Source organism: Dendrobium catenatum, unplaced genomic scaffold, assembly GCF_001605985.2.
Source record: "Dendrobium catenatum unplaced genomic scaffold, ASM160598v2 fragScaff_scaffold_972, whole genome shotgun sequence".
NCBI lineage: Eukaryota > Viridiplantae > Streptophyta > Magnoliopsida > Asparagales > Orchidaceae > Dendrobium > Dendrobium catenatum.
In genome coordinates this window covers 130,554-144,200 of record NW_021319434.1, presented here as the reverse complement: position 1 = coordinate 144,200, position 13,647 = coordinate 130,554, and the positions used below count along the sequence as shown (strand labels likewise).

The following is a 13,647-nucleotide window of genomic DNA, read 5'->3' as shown; positions in this document are numbered from 1 at the left end:
CCATGAGGAAAATGCAAAAACATATATTATATATCTACTATAGTAATTATATATATATATATATTATATATAATATAATAATATATATATATATATATGGATGGACAGACTATTTAACAAAAATTAATGAACAAGTATTAATATTAAATAATGTTGCATAAGAAGTACATGCAAACCTGAATATTGCTAAGGCCAATACAAATATTCATCATTGCATTCAAGGAATAACACATTTTATATGTTGATTCAAGTTTGCTAATCTCCACATTGAGGTCATCAGATATTTTTTGAGATAAGATTGACGTAAATATTTCTGTGATGTCTTTACATAACAAAACGAGCTTGTAGAATGCATGGAACCACTAAAACGCCTAGCAGTTCCGCAACTATTCAAAATAGAAAATATACAACATCCATCATTTAACTGCACCTAAATTATCATTATAAGATAATGGCTAATATAGTATTGTGGACAACTGACAATGCTGTGTATAGGTAAAATATGGCTCTACTCGCAATTAGTAGTGAGGTAATGAGAGGATAGTTTCACTCAATGTACAATTGACTAGATTTGTATTTGTTGAGGGAAGAATTTTTATTAACCATACAGTTGAATGTCTTTCTTATAGACAATTCCATATCACTTTATTTATAACTTTACTTTTGACTGATAAATGGAGAGAAACTAGAAAGCAACTTCTAAGATTATTTCAATGCATATCAAAACAGCACAGCCTAGATTTCAAGATCATACCAACAAAAGAAAAAGAAATAGACTGTACAATGAAAATTATGTAGTGAAAAATGTATAAATGAGGTGCACTTAAGATATAAAATAAGTACTTGATTTTATATTTTCATAAAGGTGGAGAGTTCTGGTAATTTGTGTGTTACACACGCTGTCATAATTGATATAAGGATAGCAAGCCAATCAGAAATACTAAACTATAAGCCAAAATAGGAGAATAAATTTCACAGGAAGAAAATTACCATTATTGAAGCAACATAACAATCAATAGGATTTTTCCTTTTAAATTTGTTAAGGGAAACATCATTGCCAGATCAATATCCTGCACCAATATGCATAGATATCTTATGAAATAACATACTTTCTCAAGGAAACTACTACAAATAACAATAAAAATACAGAGTAACTAACTGCGTACACACTCCTTTCAAAGGGATTGAACGCTTTGCATCTCCTAGAAGAAGAAAGGCTAAATGGCTTCATGACGCAGTGTATTTATTGAGTAAAACCAGATAAAAAGATAAAGAATAGAAATTGAAATTAGATAGGAAAAGAGATTCATTATTATGAAAGAAAAATTAAATGAAATAAGCTGGGAATCACTCACTCAAAACTATAGAGACTTGCCTCATACCTTCATAAATATGTGAGGATTCACTCATGCAAAGCTACTCGCTAATAAGCTACAATAAAAGAGAGCCTTCAGACTCCAATCAATTAGCTCTCCCTAAAGTCTCCATTAGTACTGATATACATGCTTTTATTATTTATAGCATCACAATATAAGTCTGATGGGGAGATAGTTGTGGTGCGGTTATGAGATGGGTTGTGGTAAGTGGTGAAAATAAGTAAATAAATTATCTAATAGATAGTTTATAAATTATAAAAAATATAAACAGCCAGACAATATATCCATTCATGTTAGTTGTTCTTTTTTATCCGGCCAATCAATTCAATAAGTGAAAAAATAATGCTTGCTCCAATGCGCCTTTTTCCACTTTGGCTTAAGCCAGTAACTCAGCATAAGTCTCCAATAACAGCAAAAGAAGAACGAGAAAATTCATCCTCTCGGGTTCTAACATTTGAAACAGTGCTCCAGTACTCATTATAACATTCATAAGTCAAGGGAGGCAAAGCGCACTGAGCTTAAAGGGGCTGGTTGGTAGCAGGATTTAAGGCCGGATTTTGGGGCGATAAATTAGAGCAAAATCAAATCCCCAAGGCAAAATTGAAAGCCTGATTTCCAAAATCCTATTTTTTGTTCGTTTGCTTCGTTAAATCCGTTATGTAGCCAGAACAGTCACCATGATTTAATAGGATTTATCATGAATGCTACCAAACAGTTTTTCAGATTTACCCCTCTTGGATTCCAGAACCGGCATTTAGCGGATTTATGAAAAACTACTTAAATCAAATCCTGGGGCTACCAACAGCCCCTAGTGGATGGAATTAAGAAATGTTGAATCAATTAGATTATATTTACTACACATGATGGGGTCATTTGGTTGCTCGTATAATAGTAAAACATGCCTTTAGAAATGATAGTTTTTTATCACCCCAACAATAAAATCATCATTTGAATGTGTTTGAAATTGTTCGTAGTCTTAGATTAATGACGAGTTTTAGGAAACCCTAACAAAAATAACAGAATTATATTAAAATCACTACTTCCCAAAAATACGCTTTAATAACTTAATCAACTAAACAGAATCCACAATTGAATTCCAACCCTATCCTTTGAAGCAAGAAAAAAAATATCACCTCAAGCAAAATCTAAACAATCATTGTGATAGTTCGAAATAGAGATAGGTGCATCCTGACCTGGTTAGTTTAAAGAGGGGGCGCTCCAACCTGACGGTGAAATTGGTGAATACTCTTCTCCGTAGCAGCGGTGGCGAAAGCTACGCCGGGAGTACGCCTCCCATCGTCACGAAAACCTACGGGAATCTTCAAGTTCCGCAAGGAGAGAACATAGATCTCCCAAACCCGATGCGAACTTCGCGAACAAGTCCTCAGAAAACCCGGAGCCGACCGTAATGTCCCCCAATCCCACAACGTCGGCAAGCTGAGGAGCACGCGCTGTGAAGCCGGCGAGGTGGCCGCCGCGAAATACCGAGAGTCTCGCGAGAGTATTAGGAAAGCTGATATTTTTTTTGTTTTGCTCAGGAGAGTATGGAATGACCGAAGAATATATTCGTATAATGGAAAATTGGCTATGTTTGAATTTATTTAAAAAAGAAATATAGTATAATTTAAGGGGTAATATGATGTCTAATTTAAATTGTTTTATCATTCATAAAATTAATATTTTTTTCATTTTTTATTTTTTAAATTGTTCGTTTAAAATATAAATTATAATAAAATTTAAACTATTTTTTTATTTGGCATCAAATTTTAATAATGGTGATTTATGATACAACTTGGCATGCCTTTAGAAAAATGTATTTTGGTAAGTTTGGCGAATTTTAATGGCAATTATTGAAAAATTATAATTAAATTCCAAAAATCATCCAAGAAGCCGACTTTAGCAATACTTCAGCTGATCGTTTTGACAAAATGTAATGCCAGACCAATATGATATAATTTTGGTTTAAAATGAAGCCCAAATCAAAATATTTAAGTTTCAATTGAATAGCTTTCTTACTATTTTTAATAAACAGTCTTTTTAGTACAAACTTTTAATTCAAAAAATTTTATCTACTAAAATAGTTGTTTAGAAATCTGTAAGAAAGCTAATTTCAAATGAATCCCTTGAATGATACTAAAAAACTTTAAGAATCAAAATATTAATAAGAGGAAGGACCAAAATGATATCTAAATCCTATAGTTATAGTGCAGCAACAAGCAACTCTACAAGAATGAATTTCATGAATCCAATATCCATTGCAGTGTGAGGCCATTCAAATACTTAAATGTTAATAACATTCTATGATCAAAGGGATTCCGCATGATGCTGTTAGATGAAGGGTTAACAGAATTTGACTAAAATTTATCAAAATCAGTGCTTTATAAAATACCCTGCCATTATTCAATCATGAGGGGGACATTTACTTGAATTGGAAGGGAATCATTAATATGAAGAACTTCATAGTTATTTTTGAATGCTTAACACCGAACGACCACATCTACCATGCTAATTGAGCTTAGCTACCATCACATTCACCTGTCGTCAGTTAAAATCATCGATAAGCCCTCTACATTTCCTAAATACCATTATCTGATTGTGATTGTTCAATAATGTCATCATCTCCCAACCACAAGTCCTGATTACTACTATCATCTGACCAAACATTGATTGACTAACATAATCCAACAACAAAAATATTTAACTTTTAATCTCATTTCTCTTATTAAGGGGAAAGAATACAAACTTTCGTAGTATATAATATAGTGAACCATTCATCTGGGTGCTTTTTTTCTCTTTTCCAGATTTTTCACATAAAAATTTTGATGAACGTATTGATTTTATTCTATATATGTGGACTTTCATGAAAACTAAAAATTAAAATTCTCCATCATCATGAAGTTTTCTAACACACAACATACATAAATATTAATTTGTCCCGATATTTTTATATGTATAATTGTAAAATTGAATAATTTAAATTAATGAAATTATGCAATACAAATTAATCTTCATAATGTGTATAGACTCAAAATAAATCAAATAAATTTTAATCATATCAATATAATTGTATTTAAGTATCTATATATAATTTTTTTCACATGACATAGAATAAAGACAGTTCAATAAATTAATATATAAAAGCAAAACCTTTAAAATATTAATCAAAATTCTCTTTAAAATTTAATTAGTTTTTTTATATATTATATTTAATTTATACAAATTAATGATTTTACTTTTTTATTTAATCAACTGTCAATTAAAAAAGAGGCAATTTAGAAGAATTGCAAAGTTAAAATCTCCAAAATATTCTAAATAAATAATTAAATTTGAAATAAAAATAAATAATCCATTTATTAATAAATTATTTTGATACAAAATATTAAAAAATTAATGAATTTTTAATACACCTTCATCAATAAAAACTCAATAATTTAAAAAGTAATTCCAATCAAATCATTTCCAAACCAATATCCAAAATTCAGAGGTGAGGAAAATCTGAAGCAGTGTGGGCATAGCATTTGCACCACGAGAAGATATCCTTCTCTTTACGGATTTTATCGAATAAATTCCGCCACGTGTCAGGAATTTCATGTAAAAAAAAACTTTTTGAGATTAATAAAAATATATGAAATAATTCTTCAAATAATATTATATTTTCCTTTTAAATCTTATAATAATATTTTAAAGATTATTAAAGCTCATTCTAAAGTAAAGCAAAACATAAGAATATTTGATTATTTTAATGATATACACAATTGTTAAAATTTTAAAGGCTTTCTTTTTGGATAATTTTCGTAATGTTTTCTAACATATTAATTTTTAATACAAAAATTTATTGATACTACATAAAAGCAGTGGCCAAAAGTTATTGCTAAACAAAATGCTTAGCTTGGTCGAACAGCTTTATATTGTTTTCTAAAACAATTTACATAAAAAAATTCTTAAAAGCAAAAAAAAAGGTGAAAACACTATGCAGTGGATCGACCTGGGAATGAGTTTTAAATAGCCCTGCTTGAGTGTTTTCCCAAATCCCAAGGACATAAACACAAACGCACCCATCCCAATGACAAAGCTAAGCTTCAAAATGGAGACTATAATAGTTCATGCCTTATTACCTACACAACCTTCTTTATATAAGCCAACATGAGAATCTTCCTAGATAACAAGTATAAATTAGATATGACTGACCTAAGGAAGACTATCATTAAAATGCTCCGCATCAAACGCTCTCTCACTGAAGCCTTAGATATTGAATCTCCTTATTATAAAAATAAGTACCTTTTTGCTTAAATTAAAGCAACACAAGCATGCAAAATTAATGTGAGCTTGATTCTTAATGAGCTCTATAGTTTGTTTTTTTCTGGATAATATCTTGGAGTGATGTAGAGTGACTTCATCAAGTGTGTATTTTTTGTATGCAGTGGAATCCTAACTCACTACATAAAAAAAAAAGGGAAGGGGGGGGTAGTTTTACATTTTTATGACATTGTAAAACAGAGTCTATGCAATGCACTATCTAAGGTTCATTTGGGACAACTTTCTCATTGCTTTTTTAAAACATTTTTTGTACAAAATTTATAACATACAACAAATAACAAAAATCAAGCCTTTGTCCCAGCTACGTGGGGTCGGCTACTATGAATTCCTTTTCTCCATTTGTTATTGTTAAAAGTCAATTGCTTGTTTAAAAATATAATAAAGGAAATATTATTTTAATATTTTCTAAAACCAAGTCTTTTTTAGGAATAGGTTTTGACTCTTATCGAAGGACATTTTGGAGTTAATATAATTATTTAGGAGCTATTTGGTTTGAAGTAAAAGGGGGTGTAAAGCATTCCTTGAATCTTATCAAAGGACTTTTTGGAGTTAAATATAATTATTTAGGAGTTGTTTGGTTTGAAGTAAAAAGGGTGTAAATCATTCCAAATGAGGGGTCTTGAAAATAGTAGTATTAGGTCTGAATTAAAAGAAATGCTGAGTAAAATTTTTAAGCATTTGAAGTACTTCTAGTTTAATTTTGATGTTTTGATGTATTTGAAAGTTGTTATATTTGATTTTTTAATACACTATAAATCAATGTTTAAAATTGCGTATTCGGTTATTGAGGCGTTTTTCATTCGTGAGGCGAGGCGTAAGCCTCAAAATCAAAAGATTGCGTAAACATAAAATGATAAATTTTTTATATACTAATGGATGAATAATATAAAACATAAAAAAGTATAAGATATGAAGTGAAATCAAAATATCCCAATAATAAGACAACATGAAATGTAGTTCAACTCAAAATTCTATCTTTCCCAAATCCCAATAATCTTTTCATTAACATATAATTCCAATTTTCAAAAATAAATAGCAATGACATATCACATAAGAACTCATAAGTCATCAGCACTATCATCACTAAGGGGTTCTTCATTTGAATCATCATTATGATGAACGGCTCTCTCCCCTTCCTCCTCTCCTATAGAGTCCAATGTCGAGCATTTACTTCAAGATTTATGTAAGTTTTAATATATATAGCGTGAGGCGTAAGCCTCATGCCAGTGAGGCGAGGCGGGTCTCAAGGCGGGCCTTAACCAAGTTGAGGCGCAAGCCTCATAAAAAAGACTTGAGGTGTAAGCATCGAGGCGTTTTTTACTGGAATTGCGCAAAGGCAGGCCTCAAGGCGAGCCTCATATTGTGCAATTTTAAACCATGCTATAAATTCTCTAATACCACTGCAAGCTGCCACCAACAATCACCTCTGCCATCAGCCATCATTTGCTGTCGATTGCCACTGTCTGCGGCCGACCACTCTTGACCTGCTACTTGTCACAATCGATGTCGCCGCCGCCAATGACCACTATAGTTGTTGCCTGCACACCACCCGCAGCCGCTGCCACCACCGCCTATCGGTGGCCACCAATATCTTTAGTTTTTACAATGCATTCATTTTCCTTTATGCCGAATAAAAAAAATCACATTTATATATTTTACACTCATCCAAATAATTCAAATACATTTCTTTTCTTTTACACCGCATTCAATTTTACTCTAAATTCTTTTTTCAACAGACCAAGTGGCTCCTTATTTTAATTTTTGTCACATACCTCACTCGGAATTATCTATAGTGTATTTATAAAGCATGCAAGTATTTTCTCCGTACACCTTCATGTGCATATCCTACAACATTACCCTTTATTAATATGCCTGATTTGCATGTTCTTTGTAAGCTTGCTGTTAATGGTAATGATTATGGATTTATTGTTCGTATTAAGGGAAAACTGTGGAATTTGAAGAAGGTCATAAGTTTATGGACGTTCTGAATCTAAAAAGGTTTTCTACAGAACTCTTTTAAGAAATTGAATGTCAGAAAAGCAAGTTCTGGATGAATGCATAAAGTTAAAAATTTTGAAAATTTTGTATTACTCTTACTTTTAATATATCCAATCTAAGTGTTTACCATGAAATATCAATCAATGTATTTGATTTTTCTTTTTTTCCACCGCTCATCTAATTTCATTTTCAATATATTATTTTCATATTTCCCAGGTAAGTCATTGTTCTTACATCCACTGCTAATGAGTGTTATTAGGGGTACTTTATGTCGTGGAGAGGCAGATCTACATATGATTCATAGATAATTTTATAAAAATTAAATAATTATGCTAAAAATGTTCAAAGACTATGATTTTCACTATTTGTTTAAGCCAGGTTTTTTCAAGAACAGGAGAATGGATGCTGTGCTCTATTCCTACCTCTCTAGTTTCTCTGTTTTGGCTATTTTGCGTTATTTGCTATGATTGCTCCTTCGAAGCATCGTTTGCCTGTTCTGTTTCGTGAGATTATAGCTTTGGTTGTGACTTTTATGTTATCGTTTTCTTTAGCTTTTCTTGCAAATGACTTCTGTTGCTAGTTGAGTTGGTTCACTTTCTCTGTTCTCTATCCATATTTATGGATATGCGGTTTCGCTGTTTCAACTGTTGATTCTTCCTAGGGTTTCCATTGGCTATGCAAATTTTCCTTACAGATCTTTCAGTCCATTGCTTGTTTTCTTGTGTAGATTTTTTATTATTTTATTTATTTTTTATTTCATGAGGGTTATTAATTGGTATTTGAGGTCTGCAAAAAAGATATGTTAGTAAAAAATGCCTTAAATATGCAAATCCTTATCCTTCTAATATTTAATTCTTTAGTCATGTATAAGGCTTGAAAATTCAAGGAGAGGATTTCTCATTGTACTGCACAATTCTAGTTTTTTTTTTTGTGACTCCTTCCTTTATTCTCTCCTTCGTCACTTTTCTTATAATTGGTGAAAGCATGGTTGAGTCTTGCTTTTCTGCAGTCTAATTTTGTTTCTTTTCCATAAAATTTTAGTTATTTGTTTTCCTTCCATGCTCTTTAACCTTCTTATTGTTAATTTATAGTAAAAGGCCTAAGCTCATTCTTCCCTGGTTTTTTAAAATTATTAAATTAATACTATTTTTTCTAGGAAATTGCATTTTGTTACATTTATTGGTTGCATCTAAATCCATATTGCATGCTAGATCTGAATTAAAAACCATAAACCCTTGAACGACCTATATCAAAAGCTAACATGATTAGAAATTGTGCAAAAATTTTGTGCATTTTATATTTAACATCTCATGGAACACTACACTTAATAAGAATGAATGGAAATATTATTTCATACTCCTGACCGCATATGATTAGATAAAGCTAATGATCTGGATGCTGATGAACTTTCCCCTATTTTCTTCACCTTGCACAAATCCATTATTTCGACCTTCAGCTAGTTTTCTTCTTTATTTAACCTATTTACTTATTGATTATTTTGAAAAAAAAAAATTTATGCCAACCTGCCTAAAATGATGATTGTGTCCTCAAATGTGACTAGAGGTGCCACAATACACCTAATAGTTCAGGACATAGAAAAAAATAAAAAATAAGAAATCCTACCTTTAATTATACGACAATGAAATTTTGTTATTAGCTGTAAGATGTTGGAGTCATTGAAACAGAGTTCATGGACTTCATTGTGCCAAATTCCTTGTACCTTTTATACTCACCGTATGCATTTCCTGCAGCACTATTCTGATCATTTATGGAAGGCTGTGTAAGTTTTGCCAATCCAGCTGACAAAGTCTCTATATCTTCCTCATTCCTTTTGAGTGTTTATATATACAAATAGATCTATGGGCTTCGTTATTGTTACTCAAATATAAATTTACTTCGATTTCAGATACCAATTTTCTTCCTTCCTGGCCTTTTACCTTATTATTGAATACAGGCTTTGAGATTTTGGCATTTCCTTGCAACCAATTTGGAGGTCAAGAGCCTGGATCAAATCCAGATATAAAGCGATTTGCTTGTACAAAATTTAAAGCAGAATTCCCCATCTTTGATAAGGTATTCCTTTTAATTGAACTTGCTACCGTTATTTTTCTTTAGTATGCTGCCATGTGGTGTGGCCGGAGGTATGCTTGATATTCTTTCAATTTGTTTGCTGTGTTTTACTAACAGGTTGATGTAAATGGACCAAACACCGCTCCAGTGTATCAGTTTCTCAAGGCAAGTGCTGGAGGATTTCTTGGAGACCTTATCAAGTGGAACTTCGAAAAGTTTTTGATAGACAAGAATGGTAAAGTTATTGAGAGGTACCCGCCTACCACTTCACCATTCCAGATCGAGGTGAGTTTCCATAATCATGTACTCATTTAAAATTGTATATCCTTTTGAATAAGGTTTCATTTGGGACAGCTTTCTTACTGTTTCTTAAAGCAGCTTTTTCGTAAAATTTTTGTACGAAAAAGCTGCTTTAAGAAACAATAAGAAAGCCGTCTCAAACGAAGCCTAAGTTGTGCTGAATCTTTCTCTTTCAACAAGGACATTGCTACTAAAATTTATTTCCATAAACTGTGGAAGGATGGTCTATATTTATGAACTTATATTGATGTGGTTTCTAACTTGTTTTTATTTTGTATGATTGCTCTTAAGAGACTTAAAGTACTTCGAAATTTTTTCTAGTGGTTTAATTGCCAGAAAATGATTTATTTATTCGTTTAAAAAATTATTTATTACGATATTCTATTTTTACGTGGAAAAAAATTGGTTGTGCTTTGAAAATATTGTCATCCTATTTTACGCTTTTAGTAGGCCTGTTTTTGACATATTAAAACGAGGGGTGTCAATATTGGACACGACTCGACTCGAACCTGACATGAAAATTTTTGGTCAACCCGAACTTGAATTCCGGATCGGGGTTCGGGTCCTGATTTTCAACCCTTTTCAAATTTTGGGTCGGGTTGACCCAGAAACCCGAGAATGTCCCGGTTTTGACTCGAATCAGCATATTTACGGGATTTGGCCGAAGAAGCGCACGAAACGGAGAAAGTTCTTCACAGCAAGTGAATTCCCGCCGTCGCTTCCTATTAAAATATTGTAACTTACGATCCGACCGGAATGGAACGTCATCCAAAGAACGAAGTCGAACAGCAACGACCTTCACAACGAGCGAAATCTCGTCGTGCTTCCAATCAAAATGTTGTAATTTACGATCTGACCGGAAGAGAACGTCGTCCGAGAAGCGAAGTCGAACAACAACAACCTTCACAGAGAGCGAACTCCTATCGTTGCTTCCGATCAAAATGTTGTAACTTTCGATCCGATCGGAAGGGAACGTCATCCAAGGAGCGAAGTCAAACAGCAACGAAGGAGCCGGCGAGGTGGCAACTCCTTCACAGCGAGCAAATGCCCGTCGTTGCTTCCGATCAAAATGTTGTAACTTTCGGTCCGACGGGAAGAGAACGTTGTCCAATGAGTGAAGTTGACCAACAACGAAAGAGCCAGTGAGGCAGCAAGCGAACTCCTGTCATTGCTTCAGTGCTTCTGATCAAAATGATGTAACTTCCGATCCGACAAGAAGAGAACGTCATCCAAGGAGCGAGCAACAAAGTCGAACAGCAACGAAGGGGACTCACTTGGCAGGTCGGGTTCGGGTCCAAAAAATTGACCCGTTTGCAAAAACGGGTCGGGTCGAATAGTGACAGCCCGAACGGTTCTCTGTTTTCGAACTCCGCATGTAATAATCTCCCCTCTACAAGGCCTCTAAACTCAATTTGATATTGTTTAAATAGTTGTTTGTTTTTGCATTATTCATACTCAAAAGTGCTATCTGGTAAATAACCCTTCCTAAGCAAAACCAATCCTACATTCCTACCAACCAATCCCCTTCAACAACCACCTCACACAGTATTATAAGCAATCAACTTCATCTTTTCCATAAAGATCTTGTCACTACCAAACCAACCACCATCAATTGTCCAACCCTTTGTGCACTATTTTTCCACCAGTTTCAATCCAACCATCGATTACTAAAGATAAGAATCACTTAAAACTAATAATGCTTTTTGTTGCTCAGGAAAAGTGAAATAATGGAAGAAAGAAAATTGAGAAAAACTTAAAAAACTCTTGGCTCTTGTACAAAACAAAACCCGAATGAAGGAGGTGATTTACATATCTTCACGCAAACTCTTGGCTTGCACTACTGCCAGCTATATAGAGCAATTTGGCCGCCTCATTAATTCAAAACATTTAGAAGTAATGACTAATTGACAACATTAGTTGCTGGATTAGCATATCTTATTTAATGCATCATTCAAGCGCTCTTTCAAAGTTGGCAGAAAAATATATTTTACTGTTATATCCTTGGTTGCATCACTGTGTATGTGATCGCTTATCAACTGATATTATTAACTCCGAGCAGGTGTAAATGAGTCAAATTTGAGCGAGTTTGTGTTTTTCCACTTTGCTTGTTAAGCAAATGAGTCAAAATTTTCTATTTGCGTTATGCTCATTTATGTATTGAGCTGAATATGTTGTTTAAGAACATGGTGTTTACCTGATTTGTTGGTTGGGAGTTTTGACTACTAATCAAGATGTCTTGTATTCAAATCTTACGTATATGATGTGCGTATGAGTGTGCCTTAATATTATTGAGCCGAACACGATCACTTTAATCTTGTTTTGCTCATGAATTATACAAGCTTATAAAAATTACTCAAAATTGTGCTGGTTATGAAGCTAAACACATTGGAATACAAAAAAATTGTTTTTCTTTTACTAGTTTAACCTCTGGTTAGAGGTCCTAAGAGCATCTCCAACAAAAAAACTCAAATTTTACTTCAAAATGCAGTAATTTGTCTCTAACCGAACTTTATTTTCTAACACAAAAAAATATTAGTAGTATATTCTTTATCATACTTTATTTTATCCTATTTTTTGGATTTATAAAAAATTTTTGGCGTCGCATTATTCACCCGCATACTTTTAGTATTTTTTTTGGCATTCCACTGGAGCAATTGAACGACGTTATATAGCCGTTTGAAGTTCGGCTGGAGAAGCTCTTATTGGATATTTGAATGAAATAGGATAATCTCAGAAGGATGTTGGTGCTATTATCTGAAATTTTCTCTTGACATTCTGGCAGCATCTTTGTATTTTTGCAATCTGCTCATGTTACTGCCTCTTCCAGTTCATATTCCAAATTTCTGAAATGATTTTTCTTCTTCTGTATTTGCATTGCAGAAAGATATAAAGAAGCTCCTTGCAGCATGAGAAGAAGTCAGTCTCGAGAGCTCAGTTGTGTGTAAATAGCAGCAGATTTTCCTTTGTTTGTCATCCCTGTTTGCCTTCCTGACATTCTGCTACACTGCTGTTATTTAACATGAAAAATTTTGCGTTTCCTATCATGTAAAATTTGTAACTTCATAATTAGCCATTTTATTCTTATGGTTTGTTAGATAAAATTTTCGTTCAGCTTATCTGTTCATATATGCAATTTTATTTTATATAAAAATAATGAGCCTGAAATGTTTTACTTTTTGCATATAAATTTTCTTCCTCATTTCATGAGAACATAAACTAATGAATTGTAATTAATGTATTTATTGAGTTTGAAAATAAAAAAATATTGATGTCTTGGTTTTGATCTATGTTAAGTATTATAGAATGATTACTATTATTATTATTACACTAATGACAATATTATGGCTTAACGAGCATTTATACCTACCGTAATCTCGATTGCTTCCTTTGTAGTCATCATACATAAATAGACCTGTCAACAATTGATCCGACCCGAAAACTCGATCCGAAACTGGCCTGAAATTCTCGGGTTTGGGTTGACCCGGTTAAATAACGGGTCGGGTTAGGGTCTGGAATTTCGACCCATTTAGTTATTCGGGTCGGGTCCGGGTTAACCCGGAAACCCGATTGTAACCCGAAATGACCC

The 13,647-nt window shown here is 32.9% G+C and overlaps 1 protein-coding gene across 1 annotated transcript in view; it reads left to right on the top strand.

Moving 5' to 3' along the window:
• The window catches only part of LOC110113114 (putative glutathione peroxidase 7, chloroplastic), a 15,989-nt gene extending 2,812 nt beyond the window's left edge, over window positions 1–13,177 (top strand). Inside the window, exons 4-6 of the mRNA XM_020845545.2 lie at window positions 9,646–9,764; window positions 9,879–10,046; window positions 12,942–13,177. Of these exons, the coding sequence (XP_020701204.1) occupies window positions 9,646–9,764; window positions 9,879–10,046; window positions 12,942–12,971 (317 nt within the window). The 3' untranslated portion in view covers window positions 12,972–13,177. The remainder of the gene's footprint in view (window positions 1–9,645; window positions 9,765–9,878; window positions 10,047–12,941) is intronic.
• The last annotated feature ends 470 nt before the right edge of the window (window positions 13,178–13,647 follow it).